Source organism: Narcine bancroftii, chromosome 7 (assembly GCF_036971445.1).
Source record: "Narcine bancroftii isolate sNarBan1 chromosome 7, sNarBan1.hap1, whole genome shotgun sequence".
Classification (NCBI taxonomy): Eukaryota; Metazoa; Chordata; class Chondrichthyes; order Torpediniformes; family Narcinidae; genus Narcine; species Narcine bancroftii.
The window spans coordinates 170,152,429-170,175,168 of NC_091475.1; the positions used below are offsets into that span (position 1 = coordinate 170,152,429).

Here is a 22,740-nt window from a genome sequence, read left to right on the forward strand (position 1 = left end):
TGAACTGTGTTTTATTCTTCTGTGCATACAGTATGTTTGGAAAGACTTGCGGATAGCGCACAAAACAAACCTTTTCACTGTATCCCAGCATATATGACAATAAACATAAATTTGAACTTAATTCATAGATTTATAGTTATTAGCACAGAAATAGGCCCTGTAGCTCAGCTCACCCATTCCAACCAATTTTAATTCCCTGCATTTGCCACATATCCCTTTATTCCTTTCCTATCCATGTAGCTGTCAAAATGTTTTTTTTTAATGTTCTAATTGTAATTTTATACTCTTAACAACTCCTTTGGCAGCTCATTTCTTATAATCACCACCCTCCATGTAAAAAAAACATTTCCCCCTTGCCTTAAATCTGTCCCTGTTAGTTTCAGATTCCCCTGCCCTGGGGTAAAAAAAGGATCTTTGCCTCATAATTTTATCAACCTCTATAACTTCAATTCTCAGCCACCTTCAAACCAGGAAAAATAGTCCCTGGGTAACCAATGTCTCCTTAGTGCCAAGGTGCTATGAAGCATTTGCTGATATCTTCACCTTGAATGGCTGACCAGTGATCTACCTTGGCTTCCTCCTCTATTCACAGAAGTCAGACTTTTGCCATTTCAATGCGCTTCATATCCTAATGCAAGCAGCTCCATACAGACATTAAACGGCCTGTTAAACAAGCCCAAGGTATTATTTGCTAGAAGTTCATATGTTGAGTATCTTTATTAAAAGTACTGTGCTTTACATATGTTGACATTCTTCATTAAAGATTCATTTGTTTAAATTTTTTAAAAATTTAAGACCTCGTAAAGGAATGCGCAGTGGAGCGAATCCAACTTGCATCCAATCCGAGTTACAGCCAATCTTTTGGTCCCAATTACATTCATAAGTTGAGGACTACCTGTATAACATCCTGGCTGTAATGCTGCAGATGTGCATGCTAAAGCTAGTTCCATTTCTACCAGATAGTCTTTTTTCAATAATGGCATCTACCAACATTGTGGGAATTGTCCCAGGTTATGTCACATATACAAAAAGAAAAACTAGTATAAGCTGCTAATTAACATCACGTCCTTCTACTCTCAAAGATCATCAGAATAATTGAACACTGTTGTCAACAGTATTGCATAGTGGAACTTAACAATAATTCAAGTTGCAGTACTAGTCTCAAGAGCTGAATTCCAGACCTGAGGTGTGAGTAACTCCTCTAGAAATCACGATGGCATTTGATCAAGCTCAAAGTGAATGTAAAGTTGAGGCCAATAAGAATCAAGGATAAAATGCTGCATTTGATTGAATTGTACTTTAGGAAAATAGAATATAGTTGTGATTATTATCTAATCCTCTCAGACTACTGCTCCAGAAATTCTCAGAGCATATTTCTATTCTTCATCAATGAGTTTCCATTATAAAATCAAAAACAAATATATTCTCTAATGTTTGTGAAAGGACATGCAAGAATCATTCAATAATCTTTGTAGATCCTCAGAAAATAGAACAATTCATATCTGCATGTATTTGGGCTTAGATACCACTAACATGAATCAATGTGTTAAGTAACATTCAGATCCAGGCAATGGCAATCTGCAAAAAGAGTTGTAAAGCTCACCCATGACATCCAGTGGCATTATCCAACATTTCAAGTTCATTTATTTTCATTCCATTGTAAACGTACAACTTGACGAAATTCCGTTCTCTGGTCCTCGGTGGAAAAACATGCAAGTACACAACCAGACATAACACACATACAGACAAGCAATACATACAGTACACTGAACAAATATGCATATATAAAAATAAATAAACATTGTCTAATAAATAGTAGAGTCTCTGAAGGTTTGTGTGAGCATTTCATAGAATCATTCAGCATCTCGCTGCCCATGAGAAGAAGCTGTTTTTCAGCTAGTTCTGATATTCCTGTATTTCTTTCCCATCAGGAGTAGCTGAAAGATGCTGTGTGTGGCCAGTAGCCTTGATCGCTTCACTCTTCTCAGGAAGTGCAGTTGCTGTTGAGCCTTCCTGACAAGTGAGGAGATGTTGTCTGTCCAGGATAGGTCACTTGTTAAGTGGACTCCAAGGAAACTGATGCTCTCTATTGTCTCCACTACTGAGTTATTGATATGTAGTGGAGGGTAATGATGAATAATAAGAGTTTATTGTCATATTCTTTGGCTTGGCTTCGCGGACGAAGATTTATGGAGGGGATCATATACCCAAGTGCAAACTACAGATTGCCAAAACTTTTACTTGCTACAGCCAAAGAGGAATGTAATATAAACCAACTACAATAGTTTACATTAAATAATTTCAATATTACAAGACAGAAAACAAGATAATAAATTTATAAAAGGATAGATAGATAGATAAAATTTCACAGTTGCAGTTAGTGCATGAACAAAAGGTGTCATTTCAGAAGTGCAAACAGATCTGTTCATTAGATAATAATCACAACTATATTCTATTTCCCTGAAGTACAATTCAATCAAATCCCAGACTAGTTTATGGTGAGGATTAGGATAATACATAGAGGTTGAAGAGCCTGATAGGTGTTGGATTAAAAAGTGTTCTTGAACCTGAAGGTACTATAGCAGAGAGAAGAGGTTGTGACCAGGCTGATGGGGTCCTTTCTAATGTGGCTGGTTTCTTGAGGCAGCATGTTAGATAGATGTCTTCAGTGGTGGGTGCCCATGATGGACTTTGCTCGATTTGCCACTTTCTACAGCCTTCTACATTCCTGGGCACTTAAGTTACTGTGGTAAACCACTGTATATATGTTTTGGCTGTGTTAGTACTTGTTAAAGTTCATCTGGATACTCCCCTTGCTGACTGTGCCTGTGGCTCCTCCTATAAACCCTCCTCAGTCTAGGACAGCGGACTAGCATGGACGTGCCTCCATTCTGTTGTTAATTAAAGCCTATCAGTTTCTTTATAATTTCTAGTCTTTTGAAGTAATTGGTGGTGCATCAATTTTATTAACAATTTTTTTTGATAATGGAGCAGATTTTGAAACCAGAAAAGCTGGAACTTGACCCACAATCGCCTGATGAATCCAACAGCTTTGAATTCTGGCTGCATTGCTTTTAAGCATTCCTGGAGGCCTCCTCTACTATCATTCGATCAGAGAACGACAGACAGCAAGCACTATATTCCCAGGTCAGGCCCCTGATATATTAGATGATCAGGGACACCGAGTCATACTCAGAGGCGATGGAAATACTGTAAAGCCAATACCTGAGGAAGGTAAATGAGGTATACGCTAGGCACCTCCTGGCTATCCGGAAACAGACCCAGGGAATCGAGCACCGAGTACCTTTGGGCCCTGCGAGTTCTCAGATGGGCCTGCGGCTGCAAGGCTCTGATGGTCACGATGAACACGGAGGACTTGATCAGAGATGCTTATGTAGCGGGCATCAGATCCAGCTATATCAGGCAGAGACTGTTGTAGTAGGGTGAGCTCAACTTACAGAGGGCAGTCTAACTACCACACACTAGAGGCGGCACTCCAAAATATGGACGTCTACTCAGTCGACAACACGGCCACCTCATGGTTACGGCAGGCGCTGCCATCTTAGGACGTGGGAGGGCCACAAGCCTGCAGAACTCCACCACTGCCGTGTCCCACCAGTGACCCAACCATGGCCACTGTACTCCATGAGCACCGGAAGAACTACTTCTGCGGACTGCATAAACACCCTAGAAAATTGGAAAGAAAGGGCATTATGCAAAGCTGTGTAAATCCAAATCATTCTCTAAACCCAGCAGCACTGTGAATGGGCTGTGGGGGCTTCCATCTTAGATGCGACCATCTTGGAATTGAACACCTGAACACTCCACCGCATCTATGGAGTCTGACAGTGATTCAGTACTGGCCTCCATCGCTCTGGATCAAGGTAGCCCTCACCAACTCACCAGATTGATGATGGACGTTGAGGTAAACAGTCATGAGACAAGCTGCCTGTTCGATAGTGGGAGCATGGAGAGCTTCATCCACACCGACACGGTGCAGTGTTACTCCCTCACAGTAAGGCCAGAAAGCCACACAGTCTCTATGGCCTCAAAGTTCTATATAGCAGATGTTCATGGCTACTGTGTAGTGACTCAGATTGTGTGGGGCACAGACTACAAAGACTTTAAACTTCTCGTGATGCCACAGCTCTGTGCTGCCATGCTGCTGGGGCCGGTCTTTCAATGCCACCTTAAAAGTTACAACCCCCGAGGGAACGGCTAGGTGGAAAAGGAGAATGCTACCATCTGGAAGGCCATCCTCATAGCCCTGAGGTCTAGAGGCTTTCCAGTCTCCCGCTGACAAGATGTCCTCCTTGATGCACTCCACTTAATCAGATTGCTCCTATGAACCACCACCAATGCGATTCCACATGAAAGAATGTTTTCTTTCCCTAGAAAGTCCACTTCAGGGACCATGCTGACATCTCCAGGGCCAGTCCTACTCTGGAAATATGTGAGGAGCCATAAATCTGATCCACCGGTTGAAAGGCTCCATCTCTTCCACACCAACCCCCAATTCGCCTATATGGCATATCCTGATGGGCGCAAGACATGGTCTCTGTTTGGGACCTGGTCCCATCCCTGAGACCATTCCTGACCACCCCACAGCCCCTTCACCTACTGCTGCCCACGATGTACCAGGACCATGACATGTTACCCCAGTCCCAGTGGATGCCATGTCAGATCCGTCACCACACATCCATCAAGCCAACTCTGATGGCCACATATAGGTGTTCTAGACTATCTAGGATTCAACAGCTATGACAGTCGCAGTGGTAGACCAGACCACCCAAAAGACTCAATTTGTAAGAACATTTAATTCACTTCACCCCACTGGACTCTTTCTAAAACGAGGGTTGAATGTGGCAAACCACTGTATATTTGTTTTGGTTGTGTTAGTACTTGTTATAGTTCATCTGGACACACCCCTTGTTGACTGTGCCTGTGGCTCCTTCCACAGACCTCTGAATAAAGGCAACTGTACAACAGCTCCCTCCTCAGTCTAGGACAGTCGACCAGCATGGACGTGTCTCTATTCTGTTGTTAATAAAAGCCTATCTGTTTCTATACAACTTCTAGTCTTTTAAAGTAATTGATGGTGCATCAGTTACCAAGCCAGACAGTGATGCAGCCAGTCAGTATTCTTTCCACAGTATACCAGTAGGAGTTTGATGGAGTATCCAATGACATGCCAAATCTCCTCAGACATCTTAGAAAGTAGCAGCGTTGATGTGTCTTCTCAGTTACTCTGATGTGCTGGCCCCAGGAGAGGTCATCTGATACCTGGACTCCCTGAAGCATGAAGGTAGTAACTCTCTCCACCACTGTCTCATTAATGAAGACGTGTATAGTCCCTCAGCCTCTCCTTCCTAAAGTTTACAATAAGTTCCTTGGTCTTGCAGGTACTGAAAGCAAGATTATTAATCAGGCAACAAACACACAGGAAGGTTGTCCATTCTATATTCTGATTTATCGTTTCCCATTATCCAGCCAACAACATTGGTGTCATCAGCGAATTTATAGATTGCATTGGAACCTAACTTGGCTACCCAGTCATGAGTGGATAGAGTAGGGAGTAAGCATGCATCCCTATATCCATGAGGTGAACCTGTATTGATGGTCAGTGAGGAGGAGGTGATGTTACCAATCCACAGTGATTGAGGTCTGCCAATGAGGAAATTGAGGATCCAGATGCAAAAGGATGATCAGAGTCACAGCTCCCTAAGATTGATTCTACATTTTGCTGCAATGATGGTGTTAAATGCTCATGAACCACAGCCTAATAGAGGTATTCTTGTAGTCTGGGTGATAGAGTGCACGGCTAGGAATATGGCATCTCCTGTTGACCTGTTGTGACGGTAGGCAAGTTGAAGTGGATCCAGTTTGTTCCTGAGACAGGTATTGACCTACTCCATAAACAACTTTTTAAACACTTCATCAGAGCAGACATAAGTGTCACTAGCTGGCAGTTATTGGTCTTTTCATCTCGGGCACCAGTATGATTGATGTCCTTTGAATCAGGTAGGGTCCTCAGACTTCAGCAGTAAGCAGTTGAAAATGTCTACAGAAACTCCAGCAAGTTTTTAAAATATGACAAGATCCAACATTTGGGCTGGACACTTTCTGAGGATTCATCTTCCTAAACTGGGAGCACAGATTCAGTAGGGGTTGTGTGGGGTCCTTAGGGCCTCTCATTGTTTTCCCTTTCAAAGTGCACATAAAAGGCAATGAGCTCGCCCAGAAGATAAGTTTCACTGTTAAGGAGTTTAAATCCATAGTCCCATGAAAGTGGCAACACAGGTAGTTAGAGTGGTGAAGAAGGCTAAATACATGAGAATGAGAGTCTATCATCATATACATCTGTACATTGTTTCCAAACCAGGCCATAAAGCAACTAGTCAGCATACTTTCCACAGTACACCAGTAAAAATTCGACAGAGTATTTGACGACATACCAGATCTAATCAGAATCCTGAGAAAGTTGAAGCTTCTGCACAGTTGCTTCAATGTGCCTACCCAAGGAGAGGTCCTATATGCTGAGAGGTACTGATCTGATCCACCATCCTCCCACCATTGAAGACAGGACATAGAATACACAAGATGTTGCAAAATTACAAAATAATTGGAGTCATGCAATTCATGCAAAGGGGCTTCTCTAGTGTGTTGTATGTACTGCATTGGAGAACACTGACTATGCAAAGAGAATGGAACAACCAGGTTTGTTTTTCTTGAAGTGCAGAAGATGAGGTATATATAAATTATAAGAACATAGATAAGGTAGATAATCATTTTTCCCATCGAAGAGGATTAAACTTAGGTTTAAGGTAATAGGAAGGAGATTTAGGGAGGATTGCAGGAGAAAGTATTTTATAGAGAGAATTATTGATATCTGAACTCAGTGAAATTTGATACAATCTATGTTTAAGAGAAATTTGGACAGGCAATTGATTCAGCAAGGTGTCAAAGGATACAGACCTGATAAAATGGAATTAGTATAGATGAGCAAAATGGCCAGCATGGATATAGTTGACTGAAGGGCTTTAATTATATACTTTAAAACTCTGTGGCACTAAAGCAGAAATCGTCCAATGTCTGGATGGTGCAGAGGAAAATCTGACTGCAGCCCTGCAAGCTCAAACTTCTGCTATTTTGGGGTCAGTTAACAAGTTTGGAATGTTTCACAGCTTTCCAGCAATCCATCCTCCAAGGATTACTAGAATTACTCAATGCATGAAAAGGAGAGTAGTGGCTCAATGGCATCAACCTGCCAATATCTGTTAGGCTGACAGGATCCACACTCACACACCTGCCCTCTTCTCTGCTATTTCCTATCTATGCCACTCGTTCTACATTCTAGCTACTTATACTGAAAAGATGCAGTCCAAAGATGGACCTCTGAGCTCTGAGCTTCTCAGTGCCTTTCATCCAAGGCAATCTCCAGCAGATTTCCATAAACCATGCTGCAAACAATGGGAACTCAGTGATGGAAACAAAATCAGGGATTCTTGAAAGACAGGCACCAAGAAAATGGTCAAAAGTAATGTTGTAATTTATTTGACATGATTAGAATTATAAATTTGGTTTGGAAATGCTGATTTTCTGTTGGCTTTTGTGGTACATTGCCATTGTGGCCAAGCAGATGCCAAGATTGGCTTTTTAGAAGATTAAGATAAGGGCTGGTAATGAATGGGAAGCTCAATAAATTGGACATTGTCAGCCTGTCCAGAAATAGACTACATAAATTGCTTCCTCCTTTCTCTTTTTCTTTCTCTTCATCCTCCTGTGCTGCTATAAGAATATTTAGCTCCCCAAATGCATGTAATATATTTTAAGGACTTTTAAATATTTCAATTCACATGAGTAGTCAATATAAAGGATAAAAAGAATAATATGACTGGATTAAATTATCATTAGTCTTATCCTATTTTTTATAGCAGAAAGCATTCTCAAAGTATTGTAGATCAGGAGCAGTGAGGATGGGATTCAGATGAACCCCATTTGGCTGTTCTCCTAAATACTTGTGTCACAAATCATTCTGAAGTGAATGGCCTTGCATGCTCGGGATCAATGAATGAGAGTATTATTCTATATACTGTACTATCCACAAACTTTGTCTATTCATTTAGCTCCCAGGTCAACTGTTGAAGACAAGCATGGTGCAAGCAGGAGTATCTGAAGGACACCAAGAAAATGAAAAGTTGCAGGCTGCAGTTGAAGAGTTTCAGTGCATAAACAATCAGTTTTCTCCGACTAATGTGGATGTAGTTGTTCAACCGTATGATTTCAAACCTAAACACAGCAACCTTCAGGAAAGGAATACAAAAATGCAATCAACATTTGGAAATTTGACTATAGATAATGATAAGGATTGGAGCCAAGGATCAAAAGTTCAAGAATCGATTATCAATCTGAAAACTGCAGTGGAAGAAGTAAAAGAGAATGGCAACAAACTACAATCTACGATTTCCAAATTGCAATTAAAGCATGAACAAATTAACTCCATTAATATAGAGTTGCAAAGTAATATTCAACCCATGGAAGCATCTGTTGAGAACAAAAAATCTAAAGAGGCAGGTGCTGAAGAACAGGAACTTGTACAAGTATTAAAATTACACGAACAAAATAATCTGATGAAAACTATGATCGTGCACTTATATGAAAAACAAAATTGCCAAAAAACTTTAAATTTAGAAATACAGGATAGCATCAGTCAGATTCAGGATGTTATGGAAAAATTACAGCAAGGAAATAAACTAATGCAAACCATCATCTCAGAACTTGAGAAAAAATACCAATTTGAGGATTTTGCATCAGCTGTTCAAAGAAATATTGTCAAACTGCGGGAATTTATTCCCAATAGTTTACAGCTTTGTGAATTTTCACAGCTGAAAAATATGAAAGAAACAAACTTGAACCTCCATCTTGAAAACCAAGAACTGCAGGCCAAAGTTTATGAACTCTGCCAAAGAAAGCACTGGCTTGAAACTTCCCTTTCAACATTAGAAGCCAAGGTTTTTCAGCTTGAAGCTAGTAAGTCTGAAAATCAAACACTGCAATACAAAATTTTAAATCTTCAGAACAAAAATAATGAAAATGCAAACACCATTATAAAACTTGAAGCTGAAAATGTTAATCTACAAAAGATTGTTAGTGACCTTCAGAACGATAACAAACAACTGTTCACAATCATTTCAGAACTACAAAGTAAGTCATTAAAATTAGAGGATGTTGAATTAGAAAACAAACAGTTACGATTCCTTGTCACAGACTTATTAAGAACGAATGCAGAATTAAACACTAACATTAATGAATTGGCAGAGAAAAATAACATACTGGAAAAATATATTTTACAAGGGAAGCAAAATGTATATCATCAGATTACCAATGTTAAATTACAAGGATATACAAGACCACAAAATAGAATTACGGAAGGTAGAGAAACTAAATACCAGTTTGAAGCTTTGTCATCAGAGCTGCAGGCAGCACTGCATTTATTAGAGATCACTGACACAATGAAGGAGAAACTTCAAGTATTAATCTCAGAGCAGCAAAAATATGTTTTGGAAGTTCAAGATAACATTCTGAGACTACACAGAAGAATCAAGTTTCTTCATCAGTTAGTAATTGAGCTGCAAAATAATAGCCACCTGTTAAGCCAAAATGTTTTAGAATTGCAAGACAAAATTTATAGGTCAAGCATCTTTCAAACACAAAACCAATTTAGCTCAACAATCTATCAGGGCAAGAAATGTTATAATGGCAAAAGGATCTCTATTCCAGTGCATGAAGCCATGTTAGAATTGCCTTTTACAACCTCTACAGAAAGCTTTCTTATTCATTTAATTCTTAAAGTAATAAAGGTTAGCGAAGACATTGAAGAGTCTGTTGAGAATATTGGGGTTGAAACCAAACAACTTCAGACTTCATTTTTTGATTTAGATGGTAAAATTATTGAGATGCAATTACATAATGACGGCTTATTAAATTCAGAAGAGGGTACTCTTCAAGAAATTGTTCAGCAGCTAAAAGAGCATAAACATACACTGGAGAAGCTTAAAGATGAGAAATCACTCCTGATACAAAAGATATTTGACCTTGGTGAAAGACTTGCCGAGGAAAAATACTTCTCATGTAAATTGGAAATTCAAATTAGGAATCAGCAACAAGCAGCCGATTCTAAAATTAAAATGTTGCAAAAGTCATTAAAAGAGCATTTGAGTAATAATATGAAACTTGAAAAAACAATAAATTGGTCTCTGGAACGTAATGGAGTGTTGGATGTCAAACTTGCCATTCTGAAAAATACTCTCACAGAGGAGCAGGTTCAATTCAGTAAAAAGGAAGCAAAATTACACAATCAATGGATGATACGTATCAATCAAATTGAACATCTCCAAGATATAATACCAGAAATAATTACAGAAAATACAGATCTTAAAGAGTCAGTTAGGATACTTGATCGAGAGAAAGCTCACCTACAAGCTACAGTGTTTGAACTGCAGTCTAAGTTAAAGTCAGAAATGTTACATTTTAAAATATAGCAGGATGACCAACTGCATACAATCTCTAAGGGCAGCAGACTATTTGCAAAAAAGAAAACAATGAAGGAAAATAATATCACAAGAGGCAAGGAGGGATTTGAACAAGTTTGGGAACGTCCTGAGAATACAATGAACAAGCTGAAGATAAAACTTACAGAGGAAAACCAGTCCTTTGATGAGAAAGGTTCTCAAATAAAAGGTGAAGAGAAACCAAAGGATGATGATGGAAATAGCTGCCCAGAAGCTGTAATAAAGGAACTGGTGGGCAAGTCCGATAAAGACCGTGAGATGCATATTGCTGTTGAAAAAACAGAGACAATGGAAGCTCTTGTAAAGCCTGAAATAAATGTACCACTTTCTGATAAGGTGCTATTTTGCACGGGAAGTGAAACGTCAAATATGCCAAATCAATCTATATTGGATGTCCTTAAAAATACACAAATGCTGAAAATCCCCAATCAAGGGATAGAATGTAACGAACAACTCATGGCAAACATTGGGAATTTTATGGAAGAAAAATATTTGCTGACAGCCACGGTTTCTGAACTGAAAACAAAGGTTGAAAAATCACAACAATTAGTTGATAGAAGTGAGTTACAGATGATAAATACCTTTAGCAAAGACATTCTAGCAATTGTTGTAGAAAGTGAAAACAAGCAACTCTTTGACCATAAAGGTATGTTAGATAATATAGTTAATGAATTGGAGAATACTAATTCAAGCGGTGAATTTAATTGTAATGGTCCTGCTATTCAAATGGAGATACTTAAGGAGAAATCTGATGTAGAAAATAATCAACTTCAGAGCAAAATTAAAACTTACCAGAAAACAAATGAAGAATTAAAAATGTTCATTAAAAACCATGAAAATGAGAAGAAATTGTTAGAAACTACTCTAATTGAGAAAGTGAATATTCTTTCTCTGGAACAGAAAATTGCCTGTGAAATACAAAGCCAAATGAAATACAAAATCCAGTTACTTGAAAACCAAAAATTCCATTCAGAAAGTATGATTGATGATCTATTGGCTGGAAGCACAAGTTTAGCAGATGAAGTAGATAAAATGGTGTTAAAACTCACACAAGATGAAATGGACAATGATAGTAAAAAGCTAAACTACTTCAGTGAACTGAAAGGTGAATTTGTTGAGCCAGAAGGAAAAATATGTAAAACAACTGAAGTACAAGGTAAAGCAAAAGAGCTGGAAGAGATTAAAAGACAATATCAATTAAATGAGAATTGCAGAATTGAAAAAGAGTGCCTTATTCAGTCTCTTTTAAAGTTTAAAATTCAACTGAAAAATCAGCAAATGTACCGGAGGACAAATGATGATCTACCAAATGACCTCAACAAAGCAGATATAAAAATACAACGACTTCAGGAAAATCTGAATGCTCTGACATGTTACAAATTTGCCAAAAAGTCCAGAGAAGCGAGTCAGAGCAGTGGTATTTGTAATTCGGAAAGTCAGGGCATCAAGTCAGTCTCAATGGAACCTGAGCATCATAGCTATAACCTAACAAGCCCAGATAACAAAAATTTCCCAGAAGGCCACAAATATCTAAAGTCATATGTTGACCCTTCTGAAGAAAATAATGAAAGCAAATTCATATATTTACAGAACATTCAACAGTTAGATGCAATAAAGGAACCACAGTGCAGTGTTGAAAAAATCCAAAATGTCATGGAAAAGATTGAAAGGGAGAAAAAAATGTTTGAATTAAATGTGACTCATCTCAAAGGAAGGCTAGATACTGACTACCACAATTCCAATAAACCAACTGTTTTTCTGAAAAACAAATGCGAGTTATTTGCAAATTGGAGTAATTTTCGCCAGGATGTGATCATGGAATTATTAAATGATGTGACGACATTTCAAGTTTCAATTGATAATCTTGATCATGAAAGAAAATTGTTAAAGATTAAAATCATGGAGCTGAAAAATGAAATGAAAATAAATGAGAAACATGGCAACAACAAGGCAAACCAAGAGCATTTACCTAAAACTGTTCACCTGCAAAATAAGTTAAGGGAACCTGAGAAAATTAGCATAAATATCCAAGGAACTGCTGAAGAAGTGGACAGAGATACAATACTTCCTGTGCCTATAATCACAAACTTCAAGAAAATGAATGAATGCCAGACCACTCAGCCAAAAGAGGTACATCTTGAGAATAACCACCTTCTTGAAACAGATGACAAGATCTCAGCAAACCATTGATAACACTGAAAATAATAGAGTTCTGCTAATTGAAATAACTGGCAATTTACAAGATAAAATATTAGAAGAGCATATTTTTAGTATTGCAATTCTGAAAAATTCTCAAGTTATGGATCCTTATTCTGACAATGTTTGCCAACAACATTAAAGAAAAATCCACCAGAAAATCCTCGTTTACGCCATGAATGTTTTGTGGAAGGAAAGGCAAGATTTACAGATAGCGAGCCCAAGGAAGAAAATGTGATCTTAGAGAAAATTCAATTGCACACACAAAATCAAGAAGATTTGACACAGGTAATACAAGAGAGGGAGATGCTAGATCTGGCATTTGAGAACTCATCAGGAGAAGTAATTATTTCAGAAATGTCCACATTTAGTCTAGAAAGTCCACTTTCAGGAAACGAACCAAATGTATATGAAACCAAGAGAACTACTCTAGAAAGTGAAATGATAAATGAAGCAATAAATAATTCACAAGGCAGAAATCAACAAGCCAAGGGGAAGAGAATTTTTTCAACTTTTGCACATTTATGTATACTTGATAAGGAAATACTTTCCTCAGGTAGAGAAAACCATCAGTGCATCAATCAGAATTGGACTGAATCTGAAGTAAGGAATACATGGCTACAGGAAACAATTGAATCAACTAACAGTTTTGGAGGTCTAGAAATAGAAAATATTAATGTAAAGAAAGAAGCATTACTGTCTGGAGATTCCAAGCTGAAACACACATTCAGGAAAGAACTTGGTGACCCCGAAAATCCAACATCGGTTTGTGCTATTGAGACGCCAATAATGTATAGTAAGGACATCTGCCAAGAAGATAAAGCTGTAACATTATCAAAGAGAATGCAAGAACCAAAAGTAACTCGGAATGATCAAAAGATGGAACTTTCAGATGAGGAATTTCAGGATCAAGATTACATTGATCAAAGGTAGAAACTGAAGGTGCTACTTGTCTTTTGTCAAGTAAATAACACATGATTGTGAATATAGGAAGGGCTTATTTCTATTCATGGTTCCAGTCAGCCTGTGTGTTCTGCTCTTCTGCATTTTCCACAGAATACAGACATTGAAAGAAAATGTTAGCTGACCTTCCAGCATTTCTTTATTTGCTCGAGATTCCAACATCTATAGCTTTTATGTTTATACTGTCTTGAGCATGAGATGGGGACAGTCAAAGACCAAAGACAGGTGAAGCATCAAACAGGTAATCATATTAAATGGAAGTGACATGAACAAGGGAGGCTGAAGTCAGACTATCACCTGCTGCAGAATCCATAGTTCAGACCTAATTTGAGATTAGCTTTCCTATAAATTTGATTAAACTACAGACACACAAGGGAAGAAGAAAAATATGAAGGAATAGGTCTTGTGACTCCTCAGAATTGTACTTTTATTCAATAATATCATAGCTAATCCTATTCCTCATCCAGTTTCATTCCTAATCCTTTATCCCCGATTCCCTGTAGTGTCCAAAATTTTAGTAACTATGACATTGAATGTACTTAACCACCTGCTTCCACAAATATTAGAGAAAGAGAATTCCAGTTTTAAATAATTGACTGCAACTTGAGACTTCTCTTAGAATTAAGGTTCAAAGGTTCCTTTGATTGTCACATAATAATATATTAAAAATATTACATACATGATATACTTCTTTTGTCTGCTATAAGGCAAATAAAGAGTCACCATGAGCATTGCCCGGCACCCCGAACAATAGAGAAAGAGAAGCAGAAGGCCTTTTAGAGTCATTGAGCATCCGTGGATTTGTCTCCAGTGCTCCCTCAGCCTCAGCTGCACAGACACCAATTCAAAATATCAGCAACCCAAACTTCAGATCCAAACCTCCAATACATCAGTGTTCAAAACCCTTCTGAAGACCTTCAGCACATTCTCAAATCCTGGTTCTGATGAGTTCCCATGAGCCAGTCACCTGCAGCCTGTGTGGGTCTTTACTCTCAAACTAAACTGTACTCTCAAGCTAATAAAAACAGACCTTACAGGTGAAATCTTACAATAAAGAACAACACAGATATAATCTGTTGGTTACCAATGTGACTGATGCTCTTGGAACTTGAATGTGCAATTGGCTGTTGGTTCTCACCTTAAGTTGCTGAAATGATTGGTTTGAGAGGATATTGATGACTTTTTATGTTTTTGAAGATGGGGAGGAGCTTGTACCTATAAGGACATCCAAGTTGCTTTCACATCTGAGCCGCCTAACTTGCTTTTTGGAATACTGCAGTAAAGACATGAAGCAGACAGAAACAGGGAAGCCTAATGTCAAAATGCTGTAGGACTGTTCCCGTGAAAAGTAGATCAAGATCTTTTTTGGATAGCAAGTCTCTACTTGCTGTTTAATGAGCAGGACCACATCACCTCCATCTAGAGAATAAAGACATAGAGTTCTAATAAGGACAAGCAAGTACATGTTCAGATCAAAATATAGTCATGGAGAACATACTTATTGTAGAGGATGGCACAAAACAACATATCCACAAAACAACATTGCATGTGAAAGTACGATCAATAAATATGACTGTACTGTTGTTTCATTCTCGTCCATTTTCTCCTTCCTTCTTTTCCTGATTTTTCTTAACCTCCTCCAACAAGATTATCAATCTACTTTCTTTTTCTTCTCTTTGATTGGTTCTGTCTTGATAAAACAAAACTATGGAAAACATAGTAGGTGTCAATTCATTTGGATATCTTCTTAACCCAAAGAAATCTCACCATGTTGAATCTACATTGAGGAACTGACAATCTTGAATCCAGCTTGTGAAAAGTTCCATTTGGAAATTAAGATGAATTATGAAAAATAAATAGCTATTTTTTCCATGAATGAAAAAGCTGTAATATATCCTGCCAAGGAAATTGAAGTTCACTCCAACTTTAAATCAGGTGGTTTATTTTTAGAAGATGTAATTTTTTTTAAAAATCCAATATACTCAGTTTTTTTTTGAAAACTAGCATCACATTTGAATGATACTAAATTTTCCAGACACAAAATCATACTGAAAACATTACAGCTCTGAAAATAATTTATCTTCTCCAAATAATATAAAGCTAGCCACTTTCCATATCTTTCCTATTTCCTTATAACAAAATAAGTCATCTTCTAAGAAACATAAGCTTCGTTATTCAAAATTACAAACTTATCACTCCAATAAACCAAACATTGTATTTTCAGCTGTAAGTAGCCTTTAATTTGTTAATATAAGCATTCTGTATAATTTTGCATCAAGATTTTTGTAATGATGAATTAACAAAGCATTCGATTATATTTAAAGACTTAACGATATAAGAAATGATTAAAACTAATAAGACAATGAGATAAGATGACAAATTCAAAGAAAAGTTTTTTGATGCTTACGCCTCCTTCATGGTTCTTCGAAGACTGAACGCAAGCACCCAAGTCTGCATGGATATTACAACATATGATGTCATAGTAACTATGGTAACTCTACATAATCTTTCTTAAAGGGATAGTCATAAAACGAACAAAAATCAAAAACACCCCTTGTTAAAAGCTTTAAATTCTCTCCAGATACAACATCACAAAATTTATATTTTCCTTCCAAAACAAATCTTGGAAACATGAAAAATGCTCTCATACATTCGCCATTTGATGAATATGAAGAGATAAATAGATCAGTCCTCCAAATGAGAAGTAAATGTAAATCCGAACAAGAGAAAACCCATCACTAAGATAATTATTTACAATTATTTAGTCCATTGGTTTACAATATGCTGTACTATATCACGTGAATCTAATGCAACATTGGTGTAAAATTATGATCTTTTTTTATTTGTGGTTGATTTCATGGCACTTGATGCATTAGTGCTACAGGTATTAACTTTGTGCGCAAGAATATAACAATCAGTTTATTGATTTTTTTTATTTGTGCAGTTTATCCATTGAACCCATGGCTGGCTTCACTAAGATTAAGAAATTGATATCCTCTGACATTACAGAAAATTCTGAACCCCAAATAAAAAATAAAAATATAAAGGTAAATGTAGAGTGAATCCCATAACAATTAATTTTTTCAACTGTTTAAAATTGAGTGAAATTACAACAAAATCAGTCACGATCATTTCCAGTATCTAGATACAGCACAGTATAGGCCCTTTGGCCCACAATGTTGCGCAGACCTATATATTCTTAAGAAAAAAACCTCATGAATGTAGCCAATTGTAATCTTTTATATGCAAATGAATTGTTTTATCATTTTGTTTTTGCTTTGCATTAAGACAATTGGGACCAGAAACAACATTCAAGTGAGCTTCATGCAAAATTTGTAAAATATAATGGTCATTTACAGTAATGAAGAACATTATGGCAGCTACTGCTGGCTTCACTTCTCAGTTGTTCTGTGATTTACATCATGACAAAACCCAGGAAACAGGGAAAGAAACCAAATCCTGAACTTGAAATTATTTTTTAACCATCTAGTACGAAAATTCAAAGCATACATGTTGGCTTGAATGTAATGAGCTGAAAGGCCTTTTTCTGTGCTGATCAAGTCTATAATTCTAGATAAGTAATTGGAGTGAGTTTGTAATTAGCATGTTGCTTCCAGAAAGTGGCATCACTTACAGATTTTCTGAAAAGACTGAACATTTTTCAAGAACTTCAGAATCTTCACAAGGCATTATATTTTTGCCAAACTGAATATTATTTTTGTTATTTATACCAATCATTTTGTTTATACAATTAACAGTCCATTCCATAGAACTATAGAATATTACAGCACTGAAACAGGCCCTTTGGCCCTTCTAGTCTGTGCCAAACTATTCATCCATGCCTCTCCCATTCATGTACCTGTTCAAATTCTTCTTGTGTTAAAATTCATCTTAACCACTTCAGCTGGCAGATTCTTCTACACTTCCACTACTCTGTGTGAAGAAGTTCCCCCTAATGTTCCCCCTAAACTTTTCTCCTTTCACCCTTAACCCATGACCTCTGGTTTGTATCTCACCTACTCTCAGTTTCTTCCTCTTCCTTTGAATTAAGGTGTGTGAAAGCCATTGCAGATGACTGTCCTATCAATATAACCTTTTGAAATTAATCACTGTAATTTGACATGGATGGAAATTCTCATTCTCATGACTTATCAGCAGCCTTTGAAATAGTTGGGCATCTCATTCCCCTTATGGATTCACCACCCTCATTCATCTGGAAGGTTCTATCCTTATCTATCCAGCTGCAGCCATTCACAGCCTTAGTGTTATGTACTTCCATGATCCACCTTCATAATATCATCCAATTGCTCTTGCCGCAACTTATTAATTGCCGAACCCATCATCCTTTTCTGATCTACCTGTATTAGACATGGCTGTTCCAAATCATTCCTGCTTGACTTCTTCTATTCTACACTCCACAACCTTCAGATCATATAAAATTCTGACACCCAATCTAACTCACACCATGTCCAATTCACACATCACCTGGTCTGTATTGATTCAGATTTAAGCAAGAACAATAACTTAAATTCTCATGGAGTGAAATACGAAAGTCTACACATGCTGTGATTGTAGTAAAAAAAAAGTTTTGGAGGAACTCAGCAGGTCTGGCAGCGTACATATGAGATAAAGATATATGCCAAAATTTCAGGTCTGAGCCCTTCAACCAAAAAGCAGGCAAGAGCCTGAATAAAAAGTCTAGAAGAGAAGGGAAGAAAGGCCAGAGAGAAAGGGAGAAAGGCCAGAGGGGGGAGCCCAGACCAACAGCTTCTGAGCTTCCATTGCAAACTCTCACCCTGGCTCTGATGGATTACAGGACCAATCCTCTGTCATCAACTCTCAACCTCTCCCTCCCCCTCTGACTTTCACAATCCTCCTTTGGATCCCTCTCACCCTCCACCTCTTAATTCACCCCCATCCTTCTCCCTGACACCCTCCACCCATTAGCCCCCACTCCAACCTCTGCCTCATTTTTACCATCCTCTCCAACCTTCCCCTCTTGGAGACATAACTTTCAAGTAGAAGCCTCACCTTGGTCCCCTTTCACCCACATCTCAACAAGTTCCACGCACACCATGACGCCAAACTCTTCTCCCGTCGGCTCTGCCTCTGTGCCTTTCAACCAGGATCTCCACCCCCCCATATGGAACCTTTCTCCCTCCTTAAACCTTTCTCTTCCTGGACTCCTCGATCTGGCCTTCTGCCATACTGGCCCTTAATAATTCCAACTGCTGATGAGAAATCAAGCTTCTCGACTTCACCACTCCCTTCACTAATTCTAATCTCACCTCTTTGGAATGCTCTACCCTCCACTCATCTGCACCACTATCAAACTCACAGATAAGTGTGGCACTGTTCTGGTCTCATGCACTGACCTCGATCCAGCCGAAGCCAGATAACAACTCTCAGACACCTCTTTTTACTTCAACGGGACCCCACCAAAACTAATTAACCACCATCTCACACATTATCTCTGAAGTCATCCAAGGGTTCTGAAGGAAATGGCAGAAGTTATAGTTGATGCATTGGTGGTCATATACCAAAATTCCTTGGATTCTGGGCAGGTTCCGGCAGACTGGAAGATAGCAAATGTCATGCCACTTTTTAAGAAGGGATGTAGGCAGAAGACTGGAAATTATTGGCCAATTAGCTTGACGTCTGTAGTTGGAAAAATGCTTGAAGCCGTCATTAAAGATGAAATAGTGAAACTTTTGGAACGTAAGGGTTCAATCAGGCAGACGCAGCATGGTTTTAGAAAGGGAAGATCTTGTTTGACAAACTTGTTAGGATTCTTTGAGGATATAATGGGTGCGGTGGATAGAGGGGAACAGGTTGATGTTGTATATTTGGATTTCCAGAAAGCGTTTGATAAGGTGCGGCACAAGAGACTTATCAGTAAATTACAGGAAAGTGGAGTCCGGGGAAGTATATTGGCCTGGATTGAAAATTGGTTGTCTGACAGGAGGCAGAGAGTCGGGATAAATGGGAGTTTTTCAGGCTGGCAGAGAGTGGTAAGTGGGGTGCCGCAGGGCTCGGTGTTAGGCCCACAACTGTTCATCATTTACATTGATGACTTGGAGGAGGGGACAAAATGTGGTGTAGCCAAGTTTGCGGATGACACCAAATTGAGTGGAAGAGCAAATTGAAATGAGGATGTGGAGAGTCTGCAGAGGGATATAGTTAAGCTGGATGAGTGGGCAAAGGTCTGGCAGATGGAGTACAATGTTAGTAAGTGTGAGGTTATCCACTTTGGCAAGAAAAATAAAAGAGCTGAATATTATTTAAAGGGTTGATAAACTACAGCTTGCTGTTGTGCAGAGGGACTTGGGGGTGCTTGTGCATGAATCGCAAAAAGTTAGGTTGCAGGTGCAGCAGGTTATTAAGAAGGCAAATGGAATCTTGGCCTTCATTGCTAGAGGAATTGAATTCAGGAGTAGGGAGGTAATGTTGCAACTGTATAAGGTACTGGTGACACCGCACCTGGAGTATTGTGTCCAGTTCTGGTCTCCATATTTGAGGAAGGATATACTGGCTTTGGAGATGGTCCAGAGGAGGTTTACTAGGTTGATCCCTGGGATGAAGGGGTTGACTTATGATGAAAGATTAAATCGTCTAGGATTGTATTCACTCGAGTTCAGAAGGATGAGAGGAGATCTTATAGAAACATATAGGATTATGAAGGGTATGGATAGGATAGATGTAGGAAGGTTTTTTGAGATGGCCGGGGAAACTAAAATGAGAGGACACAGTCTCAAGATTCGGGGGAGTAGATTTAGGTCAGAGATGAGGAAAAATAGTTTTTCCCAGAGAAAATTCTCTAACCAGGGAAGTGGTTGAGACTGCTTCATTAAACATATTTAATATTTGGATAGATAAATTTTTACATGATAGTGGAATTAGCGGATATGGGGAGAAGGCAGGTAGGTGGAGTTAGGTCATAAATTAGATCAGCCATGATCATATTGAATGGCGGAGCAGGCTCGATGGGCCACTTTTGACTTACTCCTGTTCCTACTTCCTATGTTCCTATGTTCCTATGTCATCAATCTGATCATCTCCCTTATTGTTTCACATCCATGCACTGCCAGGTTCTATCTCCTACTCAATTGTCCTGGTAGACCCATCAGTTCTGCAAGCTCCTTCTCCACCAAATTGGTATCTTGCTTACCACGACTCAGTTTCATCCCTTCTGCTACAGTCCCTCGCACCCTACATCCACGACACTTCACATGCTTTCCATCACTTCAACAACTTATGTTCCTTTAACTTGACCATCTAATCTTCACCATGGACATACACTTCATTCCCCATACCAAAGGCCTCAAAGCCCTTTGTTTCTTCCTCGAAAACAGACCCAACCAGTCCCCTTCCACCACAACCCTCTTCCATCTGGCAGAACCTGTCTTCACCCTCAATAACTTCTCCTTTGACTCGTTCCCCTTTCTCCAGATCATTGGGATAAGCATAGGTACCCGCATTGACCCCAGTTATGCCTGCCTTGTTGTTGGCTATTTGGAGCAATCCACGCTACAAGCCTACACAGGCAAGACCCCTCAACTCTTCCTCTGCTGCATCGATGACTACTTTGGTGTTGCTTCATGATCCCATGATAAGCTCGTCAACTTTATCCACTTTGCTGCCAATTTTTACCCTGACCTTAAATTCACTTTGTCCAAGTCCCTTTTCCCAATCTCTCTGTCTCCATCTCAGGAGACAAATTCTCACCAGACATTTTCTAAAAACCCACTAACTCCCACAGCTACCTTGACCACACCTCTTCACACCTTATCCTGTATAAGGATTCGATTCCTTTCTCTCAATTCCTCCATCTCTTGCATCTGCTCCCAGGATGAGGTCTTCCGTGCCAAATTATCAGAGATGTCCCCCTTCTTCAAACAATATGACTTTCTTTCTACCACCATCAACTTGGCACTCACTCACATATCATAAAACATAGAACACTACAGCACAGAACAGGCCCTTCAGCCCTTGATGTTGTGCTGACCCATACATTCTTTAAAAAAGGTACTAAACTCTCCCTACCCCATAACCCTCTATTTTTCTTCCATCCATGTGCCTGCTTAAGAGGCTCTTAAATGCCCCCAATGTTTCAACCTCCACCACCATTCATGGCAAGGCATTCTAGGCACCCAAAACTCTCTATGTAAAAAAATTAACCTGCTATCTCCCCTAAACTTCCCTCCCTTTACTTTGTACACATGTCCTCTGGTATTTGCTATTCCTGCCCTTGGGAACAGGCACTGGCTGTCCACTCTATCTATGCCTCTCATAATCTTGAAAACCTCTATTGAGACTCCCCTCATCTGTATTGTGTCATGTTGTTAGACATCTCAAGGAAAGGGAATGAAATGATAGTGTTAGTGATATTCCTGCCCACTAGGGGGAGACAGAGACTAGTTTAACATAACATAACATAATAATTACAGCACGGAAACAGGCCATTAGGCCCTTCTAGTCCGCACCGAACCAAACACCCCTTTCTAGCCCCACCTCCCTGCACAATGCCCATAACCCTCCATCTTCTTCTCATCCATATACCTGTCCAACCTTTTCTTAAATAATACAATTGACTCCGCCGCCACTATTTCTCCCGGAAGATGATTCCACACGGCTACCACTCTCTGAGTAAAGAAGTTCCCCCTCATGTTACCTCTAAACCTCTGCCCCTTAATTCTTAACTCATGTCCTCTTGTTTTAATCTTTCCTCCTCTTAACGGAAATAGTCTATCCACATCCATTCTGTCTATCCCTTTCATAATCTTAAATACTTCTATCAAATCCCCTCTCAACCTTCTACGCTCCAAAGAATAAAGACCCAATCTGTCTAATCTCTCCCCATACTCCAGATGCTTAAACCCAGGCAACATTCTGGTAAACCTTCTCTGCACTCTCTCCACTCTGTTTATATCCTTCCTATAATTAGGCGACCAGAACTGCACACAGAACTCCAAATTAGGCCGCACCAACGTCTTATACAATCTCAACATCA

At 38.9% G+C, this 22,740-nt stretch overlaps 2 protein-coding genes across 2 annotated transcripts in view; both read left to right on the forward strand.

Annotated features, from left to right (window-relative positions):
- The window catches only part of LOC138739361 (putative leucine-rich repeat-containing protein DDB_G0290503), an 86,480-nt gene extending 75,939 nt beyond the window's left edge, over positions 1 to 10,541 (forward strand). The window contains exon 4 of the mRNA XM_069891249.1: positions 8,127 to 10,541. Coding sequence (XP_069747350.1) covers positions 8,127 to 10,541 — 2,415 coding nt within the window. The remainder of the gene's footprint in view (positions 1 to 8,126) is intronic.
- Positions 10,542 to 13,069: 2,528 nt separating this feature from the next.
- Positions 13,070 to 22,740, forward strand: part of LOC138739364 (uncharacterized) — a 48,045-nt gene continuing 38,374 nt past the window's right edge. The window contains exons 1-2 of the mRNA XM_069891256.1: positions 13,070 to 13,696; positions 16,675 to 16,777. Coding sequence (XP_069747357.1) covers positions 13,074 to 13,696; positions 16,675 to 16,777 — 726 coding nt within the window. The 5' untranslated portion in view covers positions 13,070 to 13,073. The remainder of the gene's footprint in view (positions 13,697 to 16,674; positions 16,778 to 22,740) is intronic.